General features: G+C 31.6%; 1 protein-coding gene across 2 annotated transcripts in view; it reads left to right on the top strand.

Annotated features, from left to right (window-relative positions):
* Positions 1-20,971, top strand: part of LOC145662000 (uncharacterized) — a 152,740-nt gene extending 131,769 nt beyond the window's left edge. For both annotated transcript variants that reach the window (XM_081727337.1, XM_081727336.1), the window contains 6 exons: positions 4,203-4,268; positions 9,068-9,172; positions 11,073-11,138; positions 14,533-14,613; positions 17,289-17,410; positions 20,814-20,971. In XM_081727337.1, the coding sequence (XP_081583463.1) occupies positions 4,203-4,268; positions 9,068-9,172; positions 11,073-11,138; positions 14,533-14,613; positions 17,289-17,405 (435 nt within the window). In that variant the 3' untranslated portion in view covers positions 17,406-17,410; positions 20,814-20,971. The remainder of the gene's footprint in view (positions 1-4,202; positions 4,269-9,067; positions 9,173-11,072; positions 11,139-14,532; positions 14,614-17,288; positions 17,411-20,813) is intronic.
* Positions 20,972-23,207: the final 2,236 nt, after the last annotated feature.

The following is a 23,207-nucleotide window of genomic DNA, read 5'->3' as shown; positions in this document are numbered from 1 at the left end:
TATGGTTCTAGATTAATAATAATAATGTTCTAGATATATCGTTACACGTATTATCGAAATAACTTTACGTCCGAAAGTAAATGTACAACGCTATTGAAACGAAAGTTGCAAGTGTCCACAAATTGACTGAACCAGCATTTGTGTCTCTGTCCGTCCATCTATTTTTCACCAAAATTCATAAAACATATTTGATTTTAATGAATTTTGCTATAATCCCTCCTCCTCAAATCTTCGAAAATACTTGTCTGATAATGCAAGGTCCTATCAAAAATAACGGAGTTAAAGGGAATAAAACTCTCCCCATACTACAAAGGTTTCACATAAAGAAAACCATTTTACGGCAGGAACTGCTTAAACATGATTTGAATTTTATAAATCGCATTCCATAGTTTCTTCAAGGTATTCGAACCCCTATAAGTCAAAGTTATACACACATAACCAGGATGTTGCTATTATATATTGACCAAGTTCTTTCATCTTACCAGCTGTTGCTTTAAAAGAATTTTTGAAGGCGATGATGGATATGCTGCCATATTTTGTAAAAGAGATGTTTGTGTGCCTTGTTTCACTTCCCTAACATAAGCCGTTCGAAATATATTCTGTTTCCGCCGTACCTTTTAACACTTTCACTGTCAGAATGCTTTATGTTGTGCGTTTCCTCTGTGCCAACGACTTTGACTGCTTTTAAAAATTCTGATTTTTGTGCTAGTTAATTAGGTAATGAGTTAGACTTTACCTCAAAATTGTCTGCATATTTCTTCTTCCTTTTATGTTACTTTGTTCTTTATTTCCTTCTTCTTTGTTTCTTTATTCTAAATGTGTTCCTTTTTTGTTTCTTTATCTCACATCTCTCGAGATATTCATATCACCTGTGTCAACATTTCTTGTTTTGAGCCATGAACATCACCGGTGATAGCTTACGATAAATTTATGTACCTTTGTAATGTAATAGTTATTTCCTGTATTTTTCATAGATTTCCAATGAGTACACATGGTTATATAATTTACATATGCTCAATATGCTTGTTCGTGTCTATATTATGTATTTTCAAGGGAAGAAAATGTTTACACATATATTAATTTTTGCAAGTTTCAATTGAAATTTCCTTTAGGCTCCACGAGCTCTATCGTCAATGAGAATGAATAAAGCACGTACAGAGGAAATTTTCACATTTATTGAAGTACGATTGAATAAGTTTCTATTTTTCCTCTAAATATCACTTAGTACTTTTGATATAGTATCTCAGATACGTAAGGTAATCTTTGTTTATTTGTACAGCTATGCCCATCTTGAGATACAGATACACCGTTTACACCACTTGTTCCCAGCATTTGTACGTACTGAAATGATAACATTTGTCCAGAAGCAGAGAGTAATAAACATAAAGCAAAGGCAAGCAAAATCCGCAATTTCGAAGCAATTTACGACAGATGGCAGCCAAGTCGTACGTATTATAGATTATTGAGGCACCCGTCTTGATAAAGGTAAAGCTATGATTGTATGGCAAACAGAAAAGGGTGTATAGATTAATGTTGGTTTGAGTATCACCAGTGATACTCACGACTTATTAGCGATTCTGAAACACGATTGAAAGGTGATACTCATGGCAGTGAAGGTGTTAAATACCTCTTCCTCTTATGATGATTAATGTAACGTGACAAAAATCAACTGCTGCCAAATACGAAATATATTATGTTAAAAAAATCATTTAAAACGGATTATCTCTATTGCTATTATGTCAAAATATACAACCGAAATATCATCATTCTTAAATATTGAGCAAAATTTATAGCAGCTACTCGTCTTCCCTGGTTGATATCGGAACTTTTGGAATGCTAGGATACGTGCAAATTCATTTTTGATACGGGATGCTTATACCAACTTAAGTATTATAAACATGAGATACCTTGTTTGTGGCATACATTTAACCTCTCTCATCCATTAGTATACACATTTTAATAAAAATGACATGACAATAACCCAGGTAGAGGTAGATACTGACTACGTTAAGAAAGCATTCAATTGGTTGAATCAGTTTTCGTATAATAAACAACGTCATTTTCATTTGTGCGATATATATATATATTAAGATAGTTAGTTCAGTCTTTATAAGTAAGTTATTTATTGATACCAGATGGGTTGTTATGTTTAATGTTGTGAAAATTCGTAAGAAAATTTTCCATGCTATCAACAGTAAAACTGTGGAGTTTGTCTATACGATTTACCTTCAAATGAAAAATAATCTTATGCTGCAAGTAACAATCTTTAACGCTGAAGCATTGTTATTTTAATTTCTCAAGAGATTTTCTTTAACTCACGACCATTATTTTGCCAATACCTTATAAAATACTCATACCAGCCTTTTTGCTTGTACAGTGTTTAACAGAATTGATATGCCAGATACTCCTTTCAATAAATTCATTCTAATTCCATAATGAGTTAATTTGTTTCGTATCGTAGATTTAGCTTTAGGCCAATGCGTCATATACAACCGCTGTGAATCAGACCGTAAACCCAAATCAATCACAACAAATTATTTTAAAAAATACACTAGAAAGATCTCCAAACCATAGTGTTCATAATAAAGGTTTATTCGTGTCAAACAGAACATACATGAATATATAACAACAACAGTTATGTAAAACCTTTAGAAATGTTCAATAAACATTAAAAAGAAGAGTTTGGGGGAGAAGCTCCCACCGAAAATAGATTCTAACAAGAAAAGTAGGTTAATTTTGATATTATTAAATTTGACCATTTCCTACATTCGATAATGTAATTTTGACTTTACATTTTCTTCCTGAAATATAGCTTGACCAATGCTCTAGCATGTAGTAACAATGTAAATAGTTATGTTGAATTATAAACAAATTGGGTAAATGTTCCGGTTCACTGAGCCACTGTCTAGAATTGTCCCCAGTTTAGTCAGTTTGTGATGACAGTGTTATAGATATGGGACAGAGGTAAACATTTCTAATATCGAGTTTAATATTTACCTCATCGCCCAGTAAAAATGCTAAGTGCATCAATTTTAATTATCACGAAATTCACGAATTCATGAAAATGCTTATGTTCAGTAATATGAACACGTCATGGAGGTATATTACTAAAGTACGTTTGAACATGTGGTCAACTACTTTTGAGCAATATGAAAATGAATTCGAATAGGTTGTGAAATTCATGCTTGAAAGCTGCAGACTTTGGTATAACTTTGAGATTTGATTTACATTGTTACCTTTCTATTTAGTTTGGCAACATTCTACAAAACTTAGTTATACTTTACAAGCCATAGAGAAAGATGTTACTTCTAGCTATCAATGATACATCAGGAAAACAGTTGCAGAAACGATTTTAGATTAATGTTGATTGGTAATACAAGATTTATCACGTGATGACTACAGATTCAGGACGACAGAGAGCACTTTTGTAATAACAATAACAAATAATTTGTATCATGGAGTTTTACGATACTTCAATCTTCCTTGAAAGTTTTATATGTTTATTCTAATTATATTAATTGTAATTAACCTTCCATATATATCATATTAGAATTGATACTGAATGTTTATTATAAATCGATAAGTTATTTTAACGACACTTTGAAGAAAATCCTTACGTGTACGAAAAAATATATTTAAAATCACAACGTTGATTTTTTTTCAAAAGTCGGTTTTACTTTTCTCTCAGATAACGCATTTCAGTTTACAGGCAAATGTTATTATCTTTTCTTACGACAAACTCTCTGGATATATATCTGAATCACTATTTAAATATTGTCATTGAAGATATTTTACACGTATTCATCTGCCATTAAAAGTTTCGCCAGGCTAAATTATGTTTAACGCATTGATACATAGATAATGCATACGAAGGATTGCTTTTATTGATATTTAGATATAATTTTACTTGCGTTGTTTAACTGGTACGTGATATGAGCATTAATTCATTTCTATATATGTATCATTGGTGTTATTGATGTATCTCTGCCGAAAATAAACCCAATACTAAAGGTGAACAAATGATAACATTGATAGTTAATCATTATTATTACTGAAAATAGATAAAATGTGATCTGAGCGTAAATTTTGCAATATGATAGTTCAAAAAAATATTCACTATAGCATAAAACAGTAGGTATTATATATGCATTTATACTCTGTGATATAAGGTGAATTTAATTAAAAAGTTTTTTCGTCTACAGAAAATAGAACATGCTATAGCTGAGGCCCGCAAAGCCCTGGAAGAACAAAAGCAGAAAAGATTACAGGTAAAATAATTATGTGTTTTTATTCTCAATTAATTTTATCTTTTACTCCCAAAATTATTGTTATCTTACATATAATACAATTAAGAAGTAACTCTTCAATTTCAGATCCATACGCAATTTGAAAATGACAATATAATAGTTCAATTGATTCCATAAAGTTTGAGTTGACTTTAAAATGACTAATGATAATTCGGCAATACTTGCTGAAGTGCTACTCTTGTGCGGTCAAGATATTCATATATTTATAAATTTGAGAAGTAGAGCAGTGTTGTAACTGGTTGTTGTTTTAGATAAACCAGTGGATAATGTGTGAAAGTGAATGATACATTTGCAAAAATGCACTAAAAGTGAATGATTGATAAGAACATAAAAACATATTTAAAGATAAGAAGACGACTAAACAATCAACAAGACAAAACAATGTTTTAATTTAGATAAAAATTGAACAAACGTTGTAATTATATTTAAGCATGAGGTAGTATATTGTAATAAAGTACTAAGAGTAAAGTAGGCACAAAACCTTTTTCATATATTTCTACTGGAGTAGTATTTGTTTCTGTTTTTTAGTCTACTGAAATACGAAGGTTGGCTTTGCAATTTTATATAAACTTCCTGGCTGATTGTTGTGCCACTAGTTGTACATTACGATTGCCACTATTTATATTATGAGCCTTGGCAACACTGGTTGGAGTTGAGCACTACTTTTTGTCTGCGTAGAAACATTTAACATAGTTGACCATACGTACTTCAAATGTATGTCAATTGATTTATTTGTGTTGTGTACATTGATCTGAAGATTACGTGGCAACAGAGAAATGAAATTAATTCACGAAACTTTTCACGCGATGATTTATTACGATTTTCGACGTAGATTATCAAGACAAGAGTGAATCGATACTTACTTCCACTTTTGGCGATGAAACTCCATCATTCGCCACTGAGAAACACTGGTATAACGATTTTACTCCTGGCTGCCATTCCCTCAGTGTCAAAATTCGCGAACGACGTCCAAAATAAGTTAGTTTTTTTTTTTAAAGAAAATCGTGATGTGCAAAACCGCATAGTGCAAGATCGTCGTCTGACACACTATAAGATTAAGTCAAAAACAGGCGTTAGTTATAACAGCATATATAAAACATTACATTATCATTTATTTGTGGGAAAGGATTGTTTTCGTTGGATCCAGCACAATTTGACAAAAACTCAAAACCCATTTCGATTGGTGCTCATAAATGCTCAATAAATACAATGGCGGTTCTTCCAAAGACGAATATAAGATCGCAACAGGTGGCGTGCATATGAGCATGTATGCATATGAGCCGAAACGTTAACTGCAGTCAACTGTATTGGTGTTTCAAGATGAACCAAATCCTTTAAAAGTTGCTCGCGCTCGAAGCACATCGAGACAAATTATTGCGTGTTTATTCGGGAAAACTGGTCATGTCTCAAGGAACCTGTGACCTTAAAGGAACGTAAAAAGGTCAACTCTGAATGATACAGAAAAAATGTTTGCCTGAGATATTCGGTCAAATACGGAAACAAAAGAGCGTCATTGGAACTTTCTTCATCAAGACAATGCCAGATCTATCACATCACGCCTAACAACCATTTATTTGAATACTCAAAAAATCGAATTAGTGGGTCATTCACCATACAGTCCTGACTCGGCACGCAACGACTTCTTCTTGTTTCCTAATGTCAAGAACAAATTGGCTGGCCAAGGATTTTCGTCGGCTGAAGAAGCCGTTGATACGTTCAAAAATCATATTATGGAAGTGTTTCAAGAAGATTGAAAAAATAATTTGACAAATTGTTCGAACATATGCAACAGTGTATTGATCGTAAAGAAAAATATTTCGAAAAACAATAAATCAATTTTCAATTACAAATTTATGCTTTTATTTGGTAGGCTAAAAATATAAATAGTTTCCCTCGTAAATTGATATGCTTACTGTAAAAAAAATCAATGCATAATTCATGATCACATAGTCTATGCAATTAAGGAATTCTAAGATTGCTGAATTCCTTCCGAACAACCTGCTACCTGAGACTGTCGGTTGTTACTCGGTAGTCATTGACTTTACTACGTTATTTGTGAGCAGGAAAAGTACATAGTTTGACATTTAAAAGATCTGAGTTACTATTAAGGGACCACAGATCGAACCTTGCGAATCGGTTATAGAAAATGTGTACGGTAGATATTTCACCACGAAGACACCTGTTAGTTTTAAATATCAGCTTTATATATAAACGTATCAGAATATTAGTTACTCTTGTATTCTTGTTTTCTCTTACAAATATATGTGGTATTTATAACTATTATCACAGGATTGTTGTGTTGGGATATCCCACATTTGATTATTCTTGAGTATTCATTTAAAATATTCACGTTTAAATATACGTAAAGCAAAATATGAATATTCTACAAGGCCTATTCTATATATGTTGTTCCTTATATATGTGACAAAATATTACTTAACAAATATATATACGTATATGAATATGTGGCAGAGCTCAATATGCTTTCTTTTGTTTTGAACCTGTTCCAGTAATGTAGTTTGATTCCAGGAAGCTTCTTCAGGGAATTAGAAAGGGGATTTTCTTCCATGTTTTACAACTTTCAAGTGATCACTCACAGTTTTCATACTCATCTCAGTTAAAAACAGTTTAACAGTAAAAATCCACAGAAGCTAAAAAGCAATTACACTTACGCTTAAGTATTTTCTCGTTGAGAGGCATGGCCAGTATTTCGGTAGCTTTTTTTTTTCATTTCTGGTAGAATCCGTTCAATTATCCTAAGGTGCGTAACAAAGATTCGTGATGGAACTGTAATATTTGATCGCACTTCTGCAAATTTCTTGTAGCTTCTGCTCATGACTTGCCAATAAAATATAATTTCCGTAGCATTGTGAGTTAGCTCTGTTGTTCTCAGCATCCAACAAAAACTTTAGTTTTCAATATTGAGGTACGCGTGCCCAACATGAATAGTTCTGGAACTTATCATTGGATGCTCAGACCATCCCGGACAAGTTTCTAAGATTATATTGACAGCGAAAAATGTGTTTGACTGCTTCGAGAGGTATTTACACATCTTAAATTCTCTGTTTCGGTTGGGAATTCTCTTATGTGATATTCGCCTTACTTTAGATTCCATGTCATTCGCTATTATGTGCATGACCGTGTTTCTGATCCCTGACTGAACGCTGCGGCATGGAATCTGGTTTTACTTGCAATGACATTATTTAATCAAGTTAAACTAATTTTGCAATCCTTCGTGTTATATTGCTTTCTGATCATAGACCCTCAAACCTTGGATCTTACCACATAACACTGAGAAGAGTGCTTGAGATTTGTTGCGTTTTGACACAGTGAGAAAGCACGAATTCTTGGAAAAGGTGTTCAGTATACTTCTCTTGAAAGATGTTCACTTTGAACGGACTTTTCGTTCCAGTAAGAAAATAGACCTCAGGCACACAACGTGCAGAATAGCATGCCATACGTTCTACATGAAAAGGGAATAAGTCGCGTTTGGCAAACATAAGTGAGAGAACCTTATATGCCATACTAAATATTTTATGAAATTTTATCTGTTATTGGTCAACCTCCATAAATACTCATCACAGTGAATTATGAAGAAAACTTCTCATTTAACTACAGCAATATTCGTGAATTTAATAAATATAAGAAACCAAATTTATACAATAACTGAGAATTATCGAAACGTGATTAAAGAAGTATCTTCATTTCTTGTGCGTCTTTTTTAATACAAAAGCAGAAAAATTACAATGTATTATCTGGTGCATTATAATGGTATTGGTGCTTATAATTTTAGTACAAGCATCTCCGTTCGAATTTGTCAATACAGTGTGCTCTGTCACTATTCAGTTCTTGATATAAAAGAAATTTAAAATGCATAAATTATTTGTGAAATTGCTACGAAATAAAAATATACATTGTATTTAACTGACATTAATGAATCCATTTTGTCAAAGGACAACATGGGTAACGGGGTTTATTTTGCAATTTATATTATTATATGTTCTGTATGGTTGCGAAACATGGTAACTTACTCTGATGTAAGAACATAGACTGAAAGTATTTGAGAACAGGATCCTAAGACGAATATTCGGACCCAAGAGAAACGGGAATGGGGAATGGAGGAAACGTCATAACGAGGAACTACTTAAGTTATATGGTTTATTGTTAGGGTCGTCAAGTCTAGGAGGCTTAGGTGGGCAGGTCATGTAGCTATAATGGAAGAAAGTAGAAACGATGTCAAAGCCTAGACTGGAAGACCAATCGGAAAACGACCATTAGGAAGACCTAGGCGCAGATGGGAGGACAATATTAAGAAGGATCTCGCGGAGATTTGAATAAATAGTAGAAACTGGATGCAGTTAGATAAGGATAGAAGTTAGTGGAGAGCTTTTGTGAACGCGGCATTGAACCTCCGGGTTCTATAGTAAATAGAGTTAGTTATTTATTATTATATGTTAACATAATATTAGGATTCCATGTTAACATAATATGTGCTATGATGCTTATCTAACAAAAAATGAAGTCACTATTTGGAGTGAGTATATTAGCACAGCATAATTATCTACATAATAACTAATTTCATTCATTAGTTCCATAATAAAGTTGATTAAAAACGAGGCCACAAAAGAATTATATAGACTCTATACGTTTATATTATTATTAAAGGGAACGTTTGAGATCGAAAAGTAAGTTTATCGTAGAAAATGGCAACCTACATCGTTTGTTTATTTAATAATATGATTGACTTGTTGCAATTCTAGGCATATGAGGCAAAAATTAAGAAAGTGAGAGACCTTACTGTACAGATAGTGGACGGCGCTGATAAATACATAGAACGAATAATAAACGCAATAAAAGGAAATGAGGTAAATATTTAATATGTAGTTCAGTGTTAGAAATTCTAAATTTTAGTTGTTTTAATCTAGTCGTTGATATAATATAATTATAACTTTCAACTAAAGGGTAAAATAAAATTTAAAAAAATTAATTTTGAGAAATGGGAAGTATGTCATACGTTACATATTTGGTTTATTTCATATGTACTACCTTAAATAGTAACGATAAAAAATCGTTGAATTAAAACACATAGAGATAAAATCCACACCAAAGATGGTTATTTCCTACTATTCCACACCTTTCGTACTCCAAGAAGTAGAGTTTAAAATGTACGTACATCTTATATTCTAATCACTCCTCCTAATCACTTACAGAATGCACTTCGTAAACTTATATGATGAGAATTGCTTATCTTACTATTATTCAATGGGTTTTCTACTTTAGGTATTCTATTGATTTTCCTCGACAAAAGAAATCAGAAATAAATTCAGGGATAAGCTACATATAAGTTATACACAGACTAACATAAGTAATATCAAAATAGTAGTGACAATGTAACTTAGGTAATATTATATTACAAATAATAAAATTACTGTTACAATGTATGAGCATCAATTGTAATTAAGCAGCTTCTAAGGAATGTTGTATTACTAAGTTCTTGGAACTATTTTGTAATGTTCAACACACATTCAGAGAATTAGAATTTCAGTTGACCAAAAGTGAAAGAGTGTCATAACTGTTTAACCTTTAAAATAACAGTAATAGATAAGAACTAAGTATTGAGGAGTTGCTCGTCTTGAGATATATAACCTTAAATTTTACTGTACTTAATTCAGAACTAAATATTAATATTAAATTAATTAATTAATTCTAATTATTAATTAATTATTAAATTAACATTAAATATGTAATGCAGCAAACAACCATTGTTAGTGTCGATTTAATCTACATGTGCTACATCTAGAGTATTTTCAGTCACTCTTATGAAAAATTCGGATCATGACTTTTGCGTTCTTGTATGGTACTAGGACTATCGATATACTCTGATTTCAGAAGCTCTAGAAAGAGAGCAAATAATCCATGAATTTAGAGAACGTGGTAACAATCGAAGATGGGGACACTGTAATTATATTTTTCGCAAGAAGAAATCAAGTGTACCTTAAGTTGCTTGGTTGTTTGAGCAGTGGTTTTTATATTTTTTGAGCCATGAACCTGGAAATTTGTTGTTTCAAAATACAAAAGACCTCCGTCGCACATGTTTAACTTCTTTCAAATTTAGTACAATAACTTTATCTTTTTTAATTAAATCAGCGCATATTGCATCTTCATTAGACTTATTTAATATTAAATAATGTCTCTTGGTTCCAATCACATATACTGCATTTGTGATTGTTCGTGTGGCTTTAAATATTAACTCAACAGAATTTACAGATATCTCGCCCTCATGGCTCTTTCTTGAAAAGTTAATATCATTAAAGCTTCAAATTTTCCTCATACACATCCTTGGACAAAAAATGTTATATATATTCGGACTGAATGACGTCTTCCATACCTTTATATACATTTTACAATTTTACCCTTCTCAAAATAATGCTCCAATGAAGAAAATTCTGGTTAACTTGATTCGTTTCAGACCTGCAATAAAATTATATATGGTCAATGCTTTATAAACAACGGAATATTGGTTTAAGTAGAACATAACAATTTCTCGGCAATAAATATTTGTATCATAAATTCCGCAACTTTTAGACTCATTATTCTCAAAACAAATAGAACACATTTTACATCTAAATAAAAACACTAATTATGCGACAACACTTCCATACACTCGCGTAGAAATTAGATGCACTTGCTTCTTATTAATTATATTTTAAGCAATATAAATATAATAAAACTGAAAACAATTTAATTGCTATCTCTTTTATTTAGGCTGATAAAGCTGCAGTTCTAGAATCAATTCATAATGTTGTGAGAGACATTTCAACTCAGGGACAGGTAAGAATAATCTTTAATTTTGTATAGTGCTAAGTTTCGTACTAATAATGTGTTTACTTATTTAGTGATTCTGCAGAATTATCATTGCTATATAAGAAGTAAATATTTTAAAATTCAATACAACGAATGCCGTTACGTTATCAAATCAGGAGAGGTAGGACTTTTTCAGGAAATCAATAATACTATAGATACAAAATATATCAACACATTATCTACATGTATATTAGCAATGCGCATAGAATTGTCAATATACACTACAACATTGTACAAATTGAAAATACGAATGAAGTGACTAATATTTGCAATTCTGTCAATTACTAGTAGAGATTTGTATGTCAATAACGTAGTGATTTGCATGACCCTGGCCTTGTTAGTATTCAAGACTTCCTAATGCCACAAAATTAATTATTTTTTCAACGTATAAAGTATTTTAATTGCAAAATTGATTTCAGTTATTTTAGTTAACAGAGTTTGAGTGGAGGGATATAATATACCTGCGGAAAGTCGTCAAGTATTTACAAAGAATAATTCATCAATTTTACAAAATGTGTCCACTATTTACTAATAGTTGCATTCATTACCTTAAAGGCTTACATTGAGTATGTGGAAGACTTATTTACGTATCCCCAATCCGGATTTACAAGGCTCCGGCATCAAAGCTGGAAGATTTTGGTTATTCGTTAGAATTAGCCTTTAATAAGATTCCTCAGAATGAAGCTTCATATCTTAACTTCCATATGCACTTAAATAAGATCATACTATACCCGGAGAATGATACATGAGCAGCTGTCTGATATGTAATATAATATACCCTACGTATATTCATAGATATCAGATCTGATAAGCTTAACTTCAGTGTAGTCTAAGGACTATGCACAGTATGTACACATTAAAATGTATATATTAATTTTGAGTGAAGTGAGACCCCTGGGCCTTTACTGACTCACATGTTTACCGTTGCCTTTAATACATAGTTTTTGTTTTCGATTTACAATCATCAGTCTACCCCTGATCTATATATATGTTCTTTGAAGTCTACCCAAACCGCAATTTCTCGAACTTTCCAAGTGCTTTTTTTTTAATTTCGAAGTTTTACTTCAAACTCATTTCCTTGCAACTTGAACTTTCCTTTTATGTGAACATCTTCCGTCGAATTAACTTAGAAAGTCTTTGCGTTAGTTGGCAAAAAACTCAAAAACTGTAATATATTCATTAGTAGAATTATTTCAGGATATGTTTGTAAAATTTATTTCACTATACACACATCTATTTATTGTATACGCATTTTTTATTGTGATTCAATATTACGTTATTAGACCATTTTACATTTTTATTGAACCTTGTGGACAGTTTCACAAAACTACAATTCTTATAATACATTGTTGCCGTAATACTATTGTTAGAATACTGTATATCACAATATAATACAGCACCAAAAATAAATTGTACAATATTTTAAGTATTCCAAAATTTTTTCAATATAGAAATATTCCAATGTGTACATTTAGTACGTAGCGGAATATCCCGCTGACTTAATTACTACATACATTTTCTGAGGAATTAAGTCTAACAAACTTGATATATCTTCTGATGTTATGACTCTAAACCATGTGTTGATTACCTCCCTCTTATTGCTGAAATTCCTACTAAACACCAGTGTCTTTTGTTTTGTCACAAATCCTGTATGTGATTGATCTCAGTGTTACTTCTAGACTAGTCAAATACGTTGATGAGATTGTAAATGAACTATTTGTTATTTAGTCGTCTGTACGACTAGGTGCACCCTCCTGCTGAAAAATACATTGTTCTGAGTTCCAGAAAAATCACAGATTGAAGGTAGCAATTTCTGTTCTAAAATTTCAATTTTTTTGTACGTTTAACCTCAGTCACTGCAATCTTATATAAAGTATCATAGAAGTTGAAGTAGTTGCATAAGTTTAACATTTAATTGTAAGAAATTCAACATCAATTTTTAGTCAGAAAGAGTATACAGAAATTAGTGATAGTACAGCAACATTAATGTAAGTTCCCTTAATATTAAAATAAGCATTTCTTATGGCGATAATGTTTGAATTCGGGGTCACTAATTTCTAGATCTCATTAGATTCAACCCCTATCATGAAGAATTTCGTAGCTTTAGGGTATATGTAATAATTTGAATTATGCAAATGCATTATTAATACTTACACTGAAATTACGTAAATGTGTGAAAACTGTCCCCTCAAAGTCACTGAGCTATGAATAAACACAAATTTTACTTAGAATGTTATTCTTCTGTACCTCACTAAACTTTCCGACTGTTGTTGATTTGATTGCAGGTTGAACTAGTGACAACTACAATGTTTCTTTTCTGAATTGAATTGAATTAATAATAAAAATCTAGCCTTTGACTTTCGGAAGACCTCCGTTTAAGGCTTCTAGAAGAAACAGCTCGTTTTGTCAAACAAAATTGTCTGCCATCACAGTTAGAGAAAGACAGAAATCTAAATTATTTCTTGAATTTTTTAATCATGTTCTAATTTACAAACAAAAATTTTTGCTTATAAATTTATCAAGCAACAAATTATTTTTTTCCTCTGGTACATTTGAAATGGTTGAACCTAGTAGCAAAATTTAACTGACATGCACAATTTCTGTGTCGCCGAGGATTCGTGTTTGTATTTCAGACTTTTAAAGTATATTTTATAAATTACTATTTTTCGTTGTATATTCATTATGAACACTGACCTGTCTAAAAAGAATGGGATGCGAAGGTAACTTGATACTTGGCCTTATCACAGTGTGATAAGAAAAGGTATTTGAATTGAACTACTTTACTGCTCTTCTTCTGTGTTATTTCTTACACTGGTAATCTTTTAATATGAGTTATTCCTCTGCCTGCGATATTTCAGTAAAGAAATGGACACTTATGCAGCGTACGATCATTAGTTCGACAACAGTTTTCGTTTTATCTGTTTTGTTGTAGACAAACATCGTATGAGTAAGTTTTCTTAAGGTTCTCCAGTTTCCTCTAAATTTTGTTAAGCCGCTATTATGATCTATCTCATTATCTCCTCCTCGCTTAGCCTTGGTAGATAGTCATTGCACATTAAACTAAAGATGTTTCTTCCATGAATTACTATCCAGCACAATATCATATAATTCATACTTCTTTCTCTTAAAAGTATGCTATCAGAGGAAAAGGAGTAAAATACCTGTAGCAAAGAATTTTACGTGTATAACCTTCGGCAAAATGTATTTTTCCTTTAGCAACTTGATCAAGAAAGCCTTTATTACGTTATCGTAATGCAAGTTGTACCATATTGCATATGAATATTATAACAAGTATACGTTTGATATATAATTTAAACTTGATCTATACTGTTAGATTACACAAAAGATGTTTACCTTTTAGGTTGCTGCTGTTGCCAACGCTCAAGCCGATGTACAAGGACAAAGATACATGCTAGAGTTATTGAAGAAATTTTTAGAAGCGGTAAATATTATAATATTTTTCATTACTGAACTTCTATCGTAGAATAGAGAGATATGCATATTTTATAATACGTCACTATTGTAAGGTGAGTGTCAAACTTCATAGTTACGGTATAACATGAAAAAACTCGAGTACAAATATCGCACAAGTTCAAAATAATGTTTGTAACATACAACTGAGAGTTATAAAATGATATTTAAATTCAAAGCAAAATTTCAAGTGGGTGCAAACGCTTCTTCATCAGCACCAATTATTATGAGGAAATGTATCATCTACCGTTAATAAGAGATAGAAAACTCGAATCAACATTATACTAATCATCCAGTTAATCACAAATTATATGGATGCTCTTATATGGTTGAAAAATAAGACTTTAAAGCATTCCCTGATAAAATATATTTTATTCCATCTTATAAGGAGCCTTAAAAGATGTGACATTTTTACTAATGTTTCAGGTTTGATTAACAAAATAGTAAGTAATGTTTTCATAATATATAGTATATGGTATTTTGTTTCCTAAATCAAATATTTGGTTTTCAAATATGTAATTTTGATTGAAAATGATAGATATCAACAATAAATGGAAAAATATCATTTGAACGTAAATATATAAAGAAAACTTACACCCCGAACTTTGTATTCTCCAAATATATAAGAACTGAAGACTTGATGCTCGTACAGTAGGTGGCGGTTTAAACTTAGGAATAAACTTGACATAGTTTAGTTCAGTTTATTTGTAATATTTGTGCTGAAATGCCTTCAAAATTTAATATTGCAATCATTATTTGTTATACGAGAATATACATAAACTCACTAATTTGGACAATAATATCTAATAACAATTAGAACATTTTTTAAATTTAAGAAAATAATTAACGTTATCTGTAATCAACGTATGCAAGGTATGAGTATTCTATTTACGTTAATCTATCAAAGAACGTGATGACAAATACATAGTAAAATAGTTTCAGAACACGACAAATTAGTATAATGAACATATTTTAATATGAACAACAGTTTTGGGTTTGGTTTAATGTGCTGCAATTAGACTTGAATTAAATGTTTTGGTTTCAGTTTGGTGTATAGAAAGGGATACTTTTATTTGATGCATCTATTATTGGACTTCTGATACTTCGAGTGCTTGCTTTATTCACTGCTTGACAATAGCACCGTAAAACACATACAAACGCAAACTTTATTGAGTTTCAGCTGTGTTATATCAGCCTTCTTTTTTTTTTAAATAAATTTGACTTACATTTCTCTATACGTAAGATAGTATAAATAGAACACGATAAACCAAAAAACGTGAAATGGAACGCAGAGACATTGATGAAACAAATGTCTCGACTGCAGAAAAATGTATCTCTCTGGAATACCTAATAAGGTGTGTGGCAGTCTAGCACATCCTATCATCCTGCATGTCTGTAGGGCCTTAGAAGATACTCAATGACCCGTATTCCGTGCTTCTGATTTACAACTTGAATCCCATATATATTCACTATGCTTCTTAGTGAAATTGATGCTCCTCGTATTAATATCTATATAAATAGTCCTGTCTATTTTCCGTAATGATAAAGATAAGCATATCTTTTCAAGATATCGATTGAACATTTGTATTTTCAATCCAGGCCACTTGTCGAAAATATGCAACGATTTTGCTTCATTTTGCGATGTACCTCCAATGTCATAACTGATTGATCCCAAATTATTTCATATTCTTATATTCTGGATATATTTTCCATTCCGTCTTCCCCACAATCTTGTGGTGTGTAGAATAACTTGTCACACACTATCCAAATTTGTTTAAAACATCCCGTTGGTAATCTTAATTCACGCTCTTCCTGCTTACCCATACCATTGAGATTGTGGAGGAAATATGTTATTAGGTAATTATATATTAAACATGAAAAATCATAGAGCTCTGAACTATTCATTTATTGTAAAATTCTTCTTGCAAACACGAGCAATTTTGTAGGTACTACAACTAGTGGTAGGCCAGTTACTTTCCTCAAACTAACTTTTCCTGACTAAGTTTTGTACGGATCCACGATCAAAATAGCACACACGCTGAGCTGTTCCTCCCATAACAGACATATTTTAAACTAAGAAGAAATTACTTTTTCATACTCATATCCATTGTGAAACCTGTGACAAACACTGATCGATGACAAGCAAACACTTAGATTATTTACTTTGGTATTTTTTGAAGACACTTTGTAGTATTGAATCTCGAACGGCATCAAGCAAATTTGAAGCTATCTAGCAGTAGTAATTTCAAACAAATTTGGCATTACTACTGTTTCATTTAGTTTCAAAGGCTTTTGTCAATATTAACATCCATAAAAGATAATTGCAGCTCTTGATAGAGAGAATTGATAAATAGTACACTAAATGATATTTTCATAAACACTCAAAGACACAGTGCTATGTGGAGAATAGATTAAAACAGTTTATATTTATTCCATAGTTCTCATCTACCATCTGTAACCTTGAGATTAAAAAAAAGCCTTGTGATTGCATTGAAAGCTTCCATTTAAATCTGTATGTAAGATGAAAACTTAAATCAGCTTGGACAACAAAGCTGTTTATAACAAAAATAAGAATTTTTTTCCATTTCTTATCATAATCGTTTCTCTCTTTTGACTTTCCTCACCACTTTTACTTTTTCTTTATAGACTGTTTCTGCTTTAGTGCCAATCGACGTAAACAAAGAGGTTCAAGAAGCAAATGCTGTTGCCGACGTTTTAGAAGCTGCGTTTAGAGCTTTCAGTTCTTCAGCAGCCCAAGCGTGAACGACGTAAGTACATATTGATCTTCAATAAAGAAAAGTTTCACAATATTATATTTATCTGCTGTACGATGTTGGGGTTTGAGGAAAATAAATCTATATAACACTACTTTTTATTGAATCACTTTAATGTTTTTTGTATGTATTTCAATGACGACGTTATAAAAATTAAACTCTTGTCGTTCTCTTGTGATAACGTCACACAACATATGGCGTTGTAAAATTTCCCCAGGTATTGTGTTTTGATTAATTAGTATTTTTAAATAACAGAAAAATATGAAAATAGTGGGCTCAGAGAAATCTGTATTATTAATAGTTAACTGAGGATAGATAAGGGCCCTGCCTATCTAATCCACCGTACTAGGATTAGGGACTTATTTTATCAGTGGAGTAATATATAAATTCCATCCATTCAACTGTATGCCAATTACATATAATGAAGAATGGAACACAGAAATTTAAATTAAACTCATCCGGACTCACGTAATTCTAACTCTGTGCACAAATTTATTTTTAAAAAAGAAGAATTTGTTATTCATGGTCATAAAGAGATGGAAATGTAAAGTAGCACCTGCACAGAGTAAGAGAGTACTAAGAGTAAGAAAGTACTCTTTGTGTGTTAGGAAGGATGTTAATGATAATGTTATTTGGAATCTACTACTAAGAGGAGATCTACTAGTCGAGTACACGGAACGTCCATTTTTCCCATTATAATGAAAATAGAGTCGGTTTGCATGTACAAGTCGGTTTTCTCAAACTACTTCTTCTATCATAAAAATTACAATTAATGCTACTATATACGAGGGTCACTACGAAAGTTTTGAGATGTGAAAAAACTTACATACTTAAAATCAATTTAACACTTACATTTGCTCAACGTATTTACCATTACACTGTACACACTTTCGCATCCTCGAAAATCACTTTTGGAAGCAGTGTCGCCAGTCCTTTTCTTCAAGTGTTGAAAGTTCATTCTCGTAAGCCACTACAGCTGCTTCAGGGCTGCAAAATCTCTTCCTATGCATGCGATCTTTGATTCTGGGGAACAGAATATATTACACGGGGCCGGTCAGGGCTATACGGTGGATGAGTCATAAGTTTGATCTCCGTAGATTCTAAAAACTGAATTGGGATGTTGGCCGTGTGTGCGGAAGCGTTGTCATGGTGAAGCAGGATCCCACGCAATCCAGTGCTTGGACGCCGTTCTCGAAGCTTCTGGAACACTTTTGTTAGGCAAACAGTGGTGTACCACTGAGCAGTAACAGTCGTTTGTTCTTCAAGTGGAACAGTTGCAACATGGCCAGATTTGTAGATGAAAGTTGTGATCATCTTCTTCCCCACACCTCTCGGTCGCTTCACTTCCCTGGGTGGATTTACGTTTCGAAAGATCCAAACTGTAGACTGGCGTTTAGTTTCAGGGTCAAATTGATAGATGCAAGTCTCATCACCAGTAACAATGTCAGAGACGCGTCGAGAATTGCCTTCATCAAATTTTGCAAGCATTTGTTCACACCATTCCACACGCATGCGCTTCTGCTGTTGAGTCAAAGTGTGAGGCACCCAACGAGATGAAACCTTCCTGAAACGAAGATGATTATAAAGAATTTTTGTTACTGCTGGTGATCCAATGTTCACTGTAGACTCAATGTCCTTGAAAGTTGTACGAGGATTTTCTCGAATCATTTGTTCCACAGCGGCAATGTTTTCATCTGACACAGCTGTTGCTGTACGTCCAGCTCTCTCTTCATCTTTAAGCAATGTCCGGCCTCTTCTGAATTTACCAAACCACCGAAAAATTGTATCACAGGAAGGAGCAAGATCCCCAAATGCTCCCTGGAAACGGAAAAGACTTTGTGTCTCGTTCAAACCGCTTTTGAAATCGTAAAGGATTATTGCCCGAAAATGTTCCCTTTCGAGCTCCATTCTAGACAGCCGAATATTGCTCACATCAACAAACATGTGAAGGCGATACGGTCACATCGATAAACGAGGCAAGTAGAAACTTGCTTCGCTTCTTCGCTCTGGATACCACTACCGAACGCAATTGTTGGAATTTAAATACTGTGCCACAATAATGCGTATCTCAAAACTTTCGTATTATGTTGTGATAATTGTGATGTATATGTACCGCACTATAATTAGTATTACTTTAAAAAAACTATAACAAGTAACACTTTCGTTTTGTAAGTCAGGATGTTGCAATACAAATGAAAATGTACTCACCTCTGATTTTTGTCAGTTAGACATACGTCTGAGATTTTATTCAAGAATAACAAGTTTACAGTACAGTTTAGTAGAACACTTAAAACGAAGCAAGGTTTTCATGTAGAGATGATTGTATGTAGTAGGAAATTCAGATATTAACAATACACCTTGGCTATAATCTCGTGCTTGAGCTTTATCCTGCTCTTTCCGAAACGTTATATTTCGCAATGACGTTATATTTCGAGATATTTCTTTGCATAGCACAACTTAAAAATTCTACTTCATTCCCCATTGCATTTTTGGAAACCTAGACGGCAATAAATGAATTTTGCTATAACAATTATGACGATACTAAATATACAACTACATTTTTCAACTATAGTTGAAAAATGAATTTTAAGTATACCCATTCAGTGACGCGTTCGATGTATTGGAATTCACTGTTATAGGAAGAAGTAAAACACAATATTGTCTGCAATGCCCTTAATATTATTTAAGTTTCTCTGGTTAGTTTCAGATTTAATATTATGTGAGTAAAGTGTAAAACAATTAATTTAAATAATTAATTAATAATTGAGAGTCTTTTTGTACGTTTTAAAACTTTGAAAAGAATAATTAATTAGGTAAGAAAAATAGTACATTTAAGTGTAAATCAATTTACAAAATAAATATTGTATAATCATATGCAATAAAGTAAGTAGCTCGTAGTAATATTGTAGATAATGTTTTGAAGTAACGTTACTGATAATGATTATTATATCACATAATTTCAATATACTTGAATTGCATAAACAATTGTATCTTAAGTTTAGTTTCAAGAAAGTATAATAGAATTTAATTATTTCTTTATTTCCTCGTGTTGAAAGCAACATTGGCTGATATATTAACAATCATTTTATTAATTAATACAATGCTAAATTTAAGAACCAAACTTTATCAACAAAGCAGTATTAATTTATTTAATTTTCTATTATTACAATTTCCTTAATATTTTAATACCATATGATTAAAATAGGTTCATTTACAATCCAAAAAACACTCCTCACACACATAGGTAAAATATTGAAAGCTGAAAGTTAATAATATTACGATAAGCTACTCCTACAGTAATAGAGTAGAAACTATTACGTATATATTCCAGGTTTTGTTACATTTAATATGCAATTTAGGCAATATACACTACTAATGTTATTTTAATTTCTATTAGGTAGATGTCTCACTCTTCAACAAAAGCAAATACCTTCTGCTTCCAAGAATATATCTTAACGTATTTTTTATGATTGTTATTGTACAAATGAAGCAATAATCTCAGCAAATCATTGTATAAAGCTACCTTTAGTATGTATTACAATTATGTTAAATAAAATTCATACTACAAGAATATTTTTCTTTTACACCAAAATATATATTTTAAAATATTCCTCATTCGAAAGATATTTGTAACCTATGATTGAAATTAATTACCAAGTTATCTTCTCTATGTTTTACAATAATAACACACAAAAAATATATAAAATCTACAACGTTATAGAAGAATGAAATGACCGACGGTAATGATTATATCAATGTATTATTTTATTGTGTTGTAAAACGTTATGTGAGTTACAATAAGACATCAGTGGTAGCTTTTGAGGAAATAAGGAGATCCATATTTTTCGTTCATCTGAAAACCAAAGCTGGATGAGAACATCTCAGTTAATGAGATGAAACGGGTACTAAATTTTGCACTCATTAATCTCTTCACTATTACATTTAGAAGATGATGAAAAATTGTATGCAGTTTGATTGTTTCTCGCAAATTGTAAATACTGTTTAGCTAAAGAATGGTTCATAGATAAGACACATATCATTCCGGGGAGCAAATTGTGGAAAACAAAATAACACCCCTTTTGGTAATTTTGTGGACTATCATTCTGGAAAATCTGACAGGAAGCCAGAAAATACAAAACTCTTAATTCGTTCCTTTATCAGTAATATACACATGTTTCATTTTCGTGAAAAAATTTAATATTTATTTCTATACTATATACAAACCGAAATACATTGTTAACTATGACATTTATCTATTATTGTTTGTGTTTTTAAGGCTCACACACACACACACACACAGACACACACACAAACACACACAAACACAACTGTTTCGGTATACTCCATGCATAACCCTTATAAATCTGGTGTTATAAAGAAAATATTTAGAATATTTTAGTAGCATTTAATACCTGAATTGTCAGAGTTCTATATTAGAAACAAGCTTATTTATTTAATCAGTATATTAAATTTATTACAAAAGTACAGTTTCACGTATATTTAAAATTTTGAAAATTCAGATTTATAGTTTACACAGATTGTCCGTTTACTATACTATCACTCTAACCTAGAAACTGCTAATATTAGTAGTTTCTGTCTTTTGAGGACCAGGATTATAAAAAAACGTCATCCTAACGCTAAAAAATAAGTCATTACAACATATTTTAAATTATACTCAAATTCCATTTATTATAGTGGCAACTAAAACTATTTATTCGCAAAAAGATAACTTCTCCAATTAACCGGAACAATAACGTATATAACAGTAGTAATGACTCAATCGCGATTTCTGAATTTACAGTGATGGACGTCTGTAAATTAAATGTTTAATTTAAAAACAAAAATTTATAGAATTAATGAAGGTGTACTTATTTTACCTTTTTATAAGAGTTAATACTTTTATACAGTTTTTGCAGCAAGGATTGCTCACATGTTAAAAGAAAATGAAGATTTTAATAAGTGACGCCAAATACACTAGCGTCTCTAGCTTGGTTATAATGAGGACAAAATTAAAACATTATTACTTTCCTTTAAAAATCTTAGCTGTGTTGTAAAGTACTGTTCCAAAGGGTAGATATTTTGTACATTTTAAAGTTTATGGACACTGTAAAATCCACTTTTCTAGAAACCCAATTTGTCAAATACACGGGATATCAAATATGCAATTTCAATTGGCACTGAATGTTAGATACTTGGCGGCATGTAAAAATCGCATTTTCCTCTGTATATGTAGTATATATTGTTCCTACGGTCAAAGTATGTTTTACTTTCGTCTTTAATATGTGGGAATATCGTTAATTCTAATAACACTACAAATACGAGAGTTAAATTTCTAAATGGTAACAAATATAAGTTAATATTATAATATACTTTCTTCTATTATATTGTGTTAATTATAACCCAGAGGGAGTTGCAGTCAACGGTCCTCATTTTTTGATCATTTTACGGTATATTTTTTAAATTCTTGTGCTTCATATTCGAAAACTAAGGCAGGTAACTGTTCCTGCTGACACACACACACACACACACACACACACACACACACATATATATATATATATATATATATATATATATATATATATATATATATATGTTGCTGAACTTAAATGTTTCATTACTTTTGGTACAGTAAAACATCTAGCATTAACTGTACTAGTAATATATTGTGTCAGAACATATGAGCCAATACAGGTAAACTTTGAAAGAGAAAAATGAAAAAAATCTTTAAGTTTTACGTCCCACGGTTATGCCGGTTAGGCTAAAGGAGAAACTTTGAAAGAGAGTGGTA

Source organism: Thermobia domestica, chromosome 10, assembly GCF_964235325.1.
Source record: "Thermobia domestica chromosome 10, izTheDome1.hap1.1, whole genome shotgun sequence".
NCBI classification, from domain to species: Eukaryota; Metazoa; Arthropoda; class Insecta; order Zygentoma; family Lepismatidae; genus Thermobia; species Thermobia domestica.
Note: the sequence above shows the minus strand (reverse complement) of the source record. Positions and strands in the feature narration are given on the sequence as shown.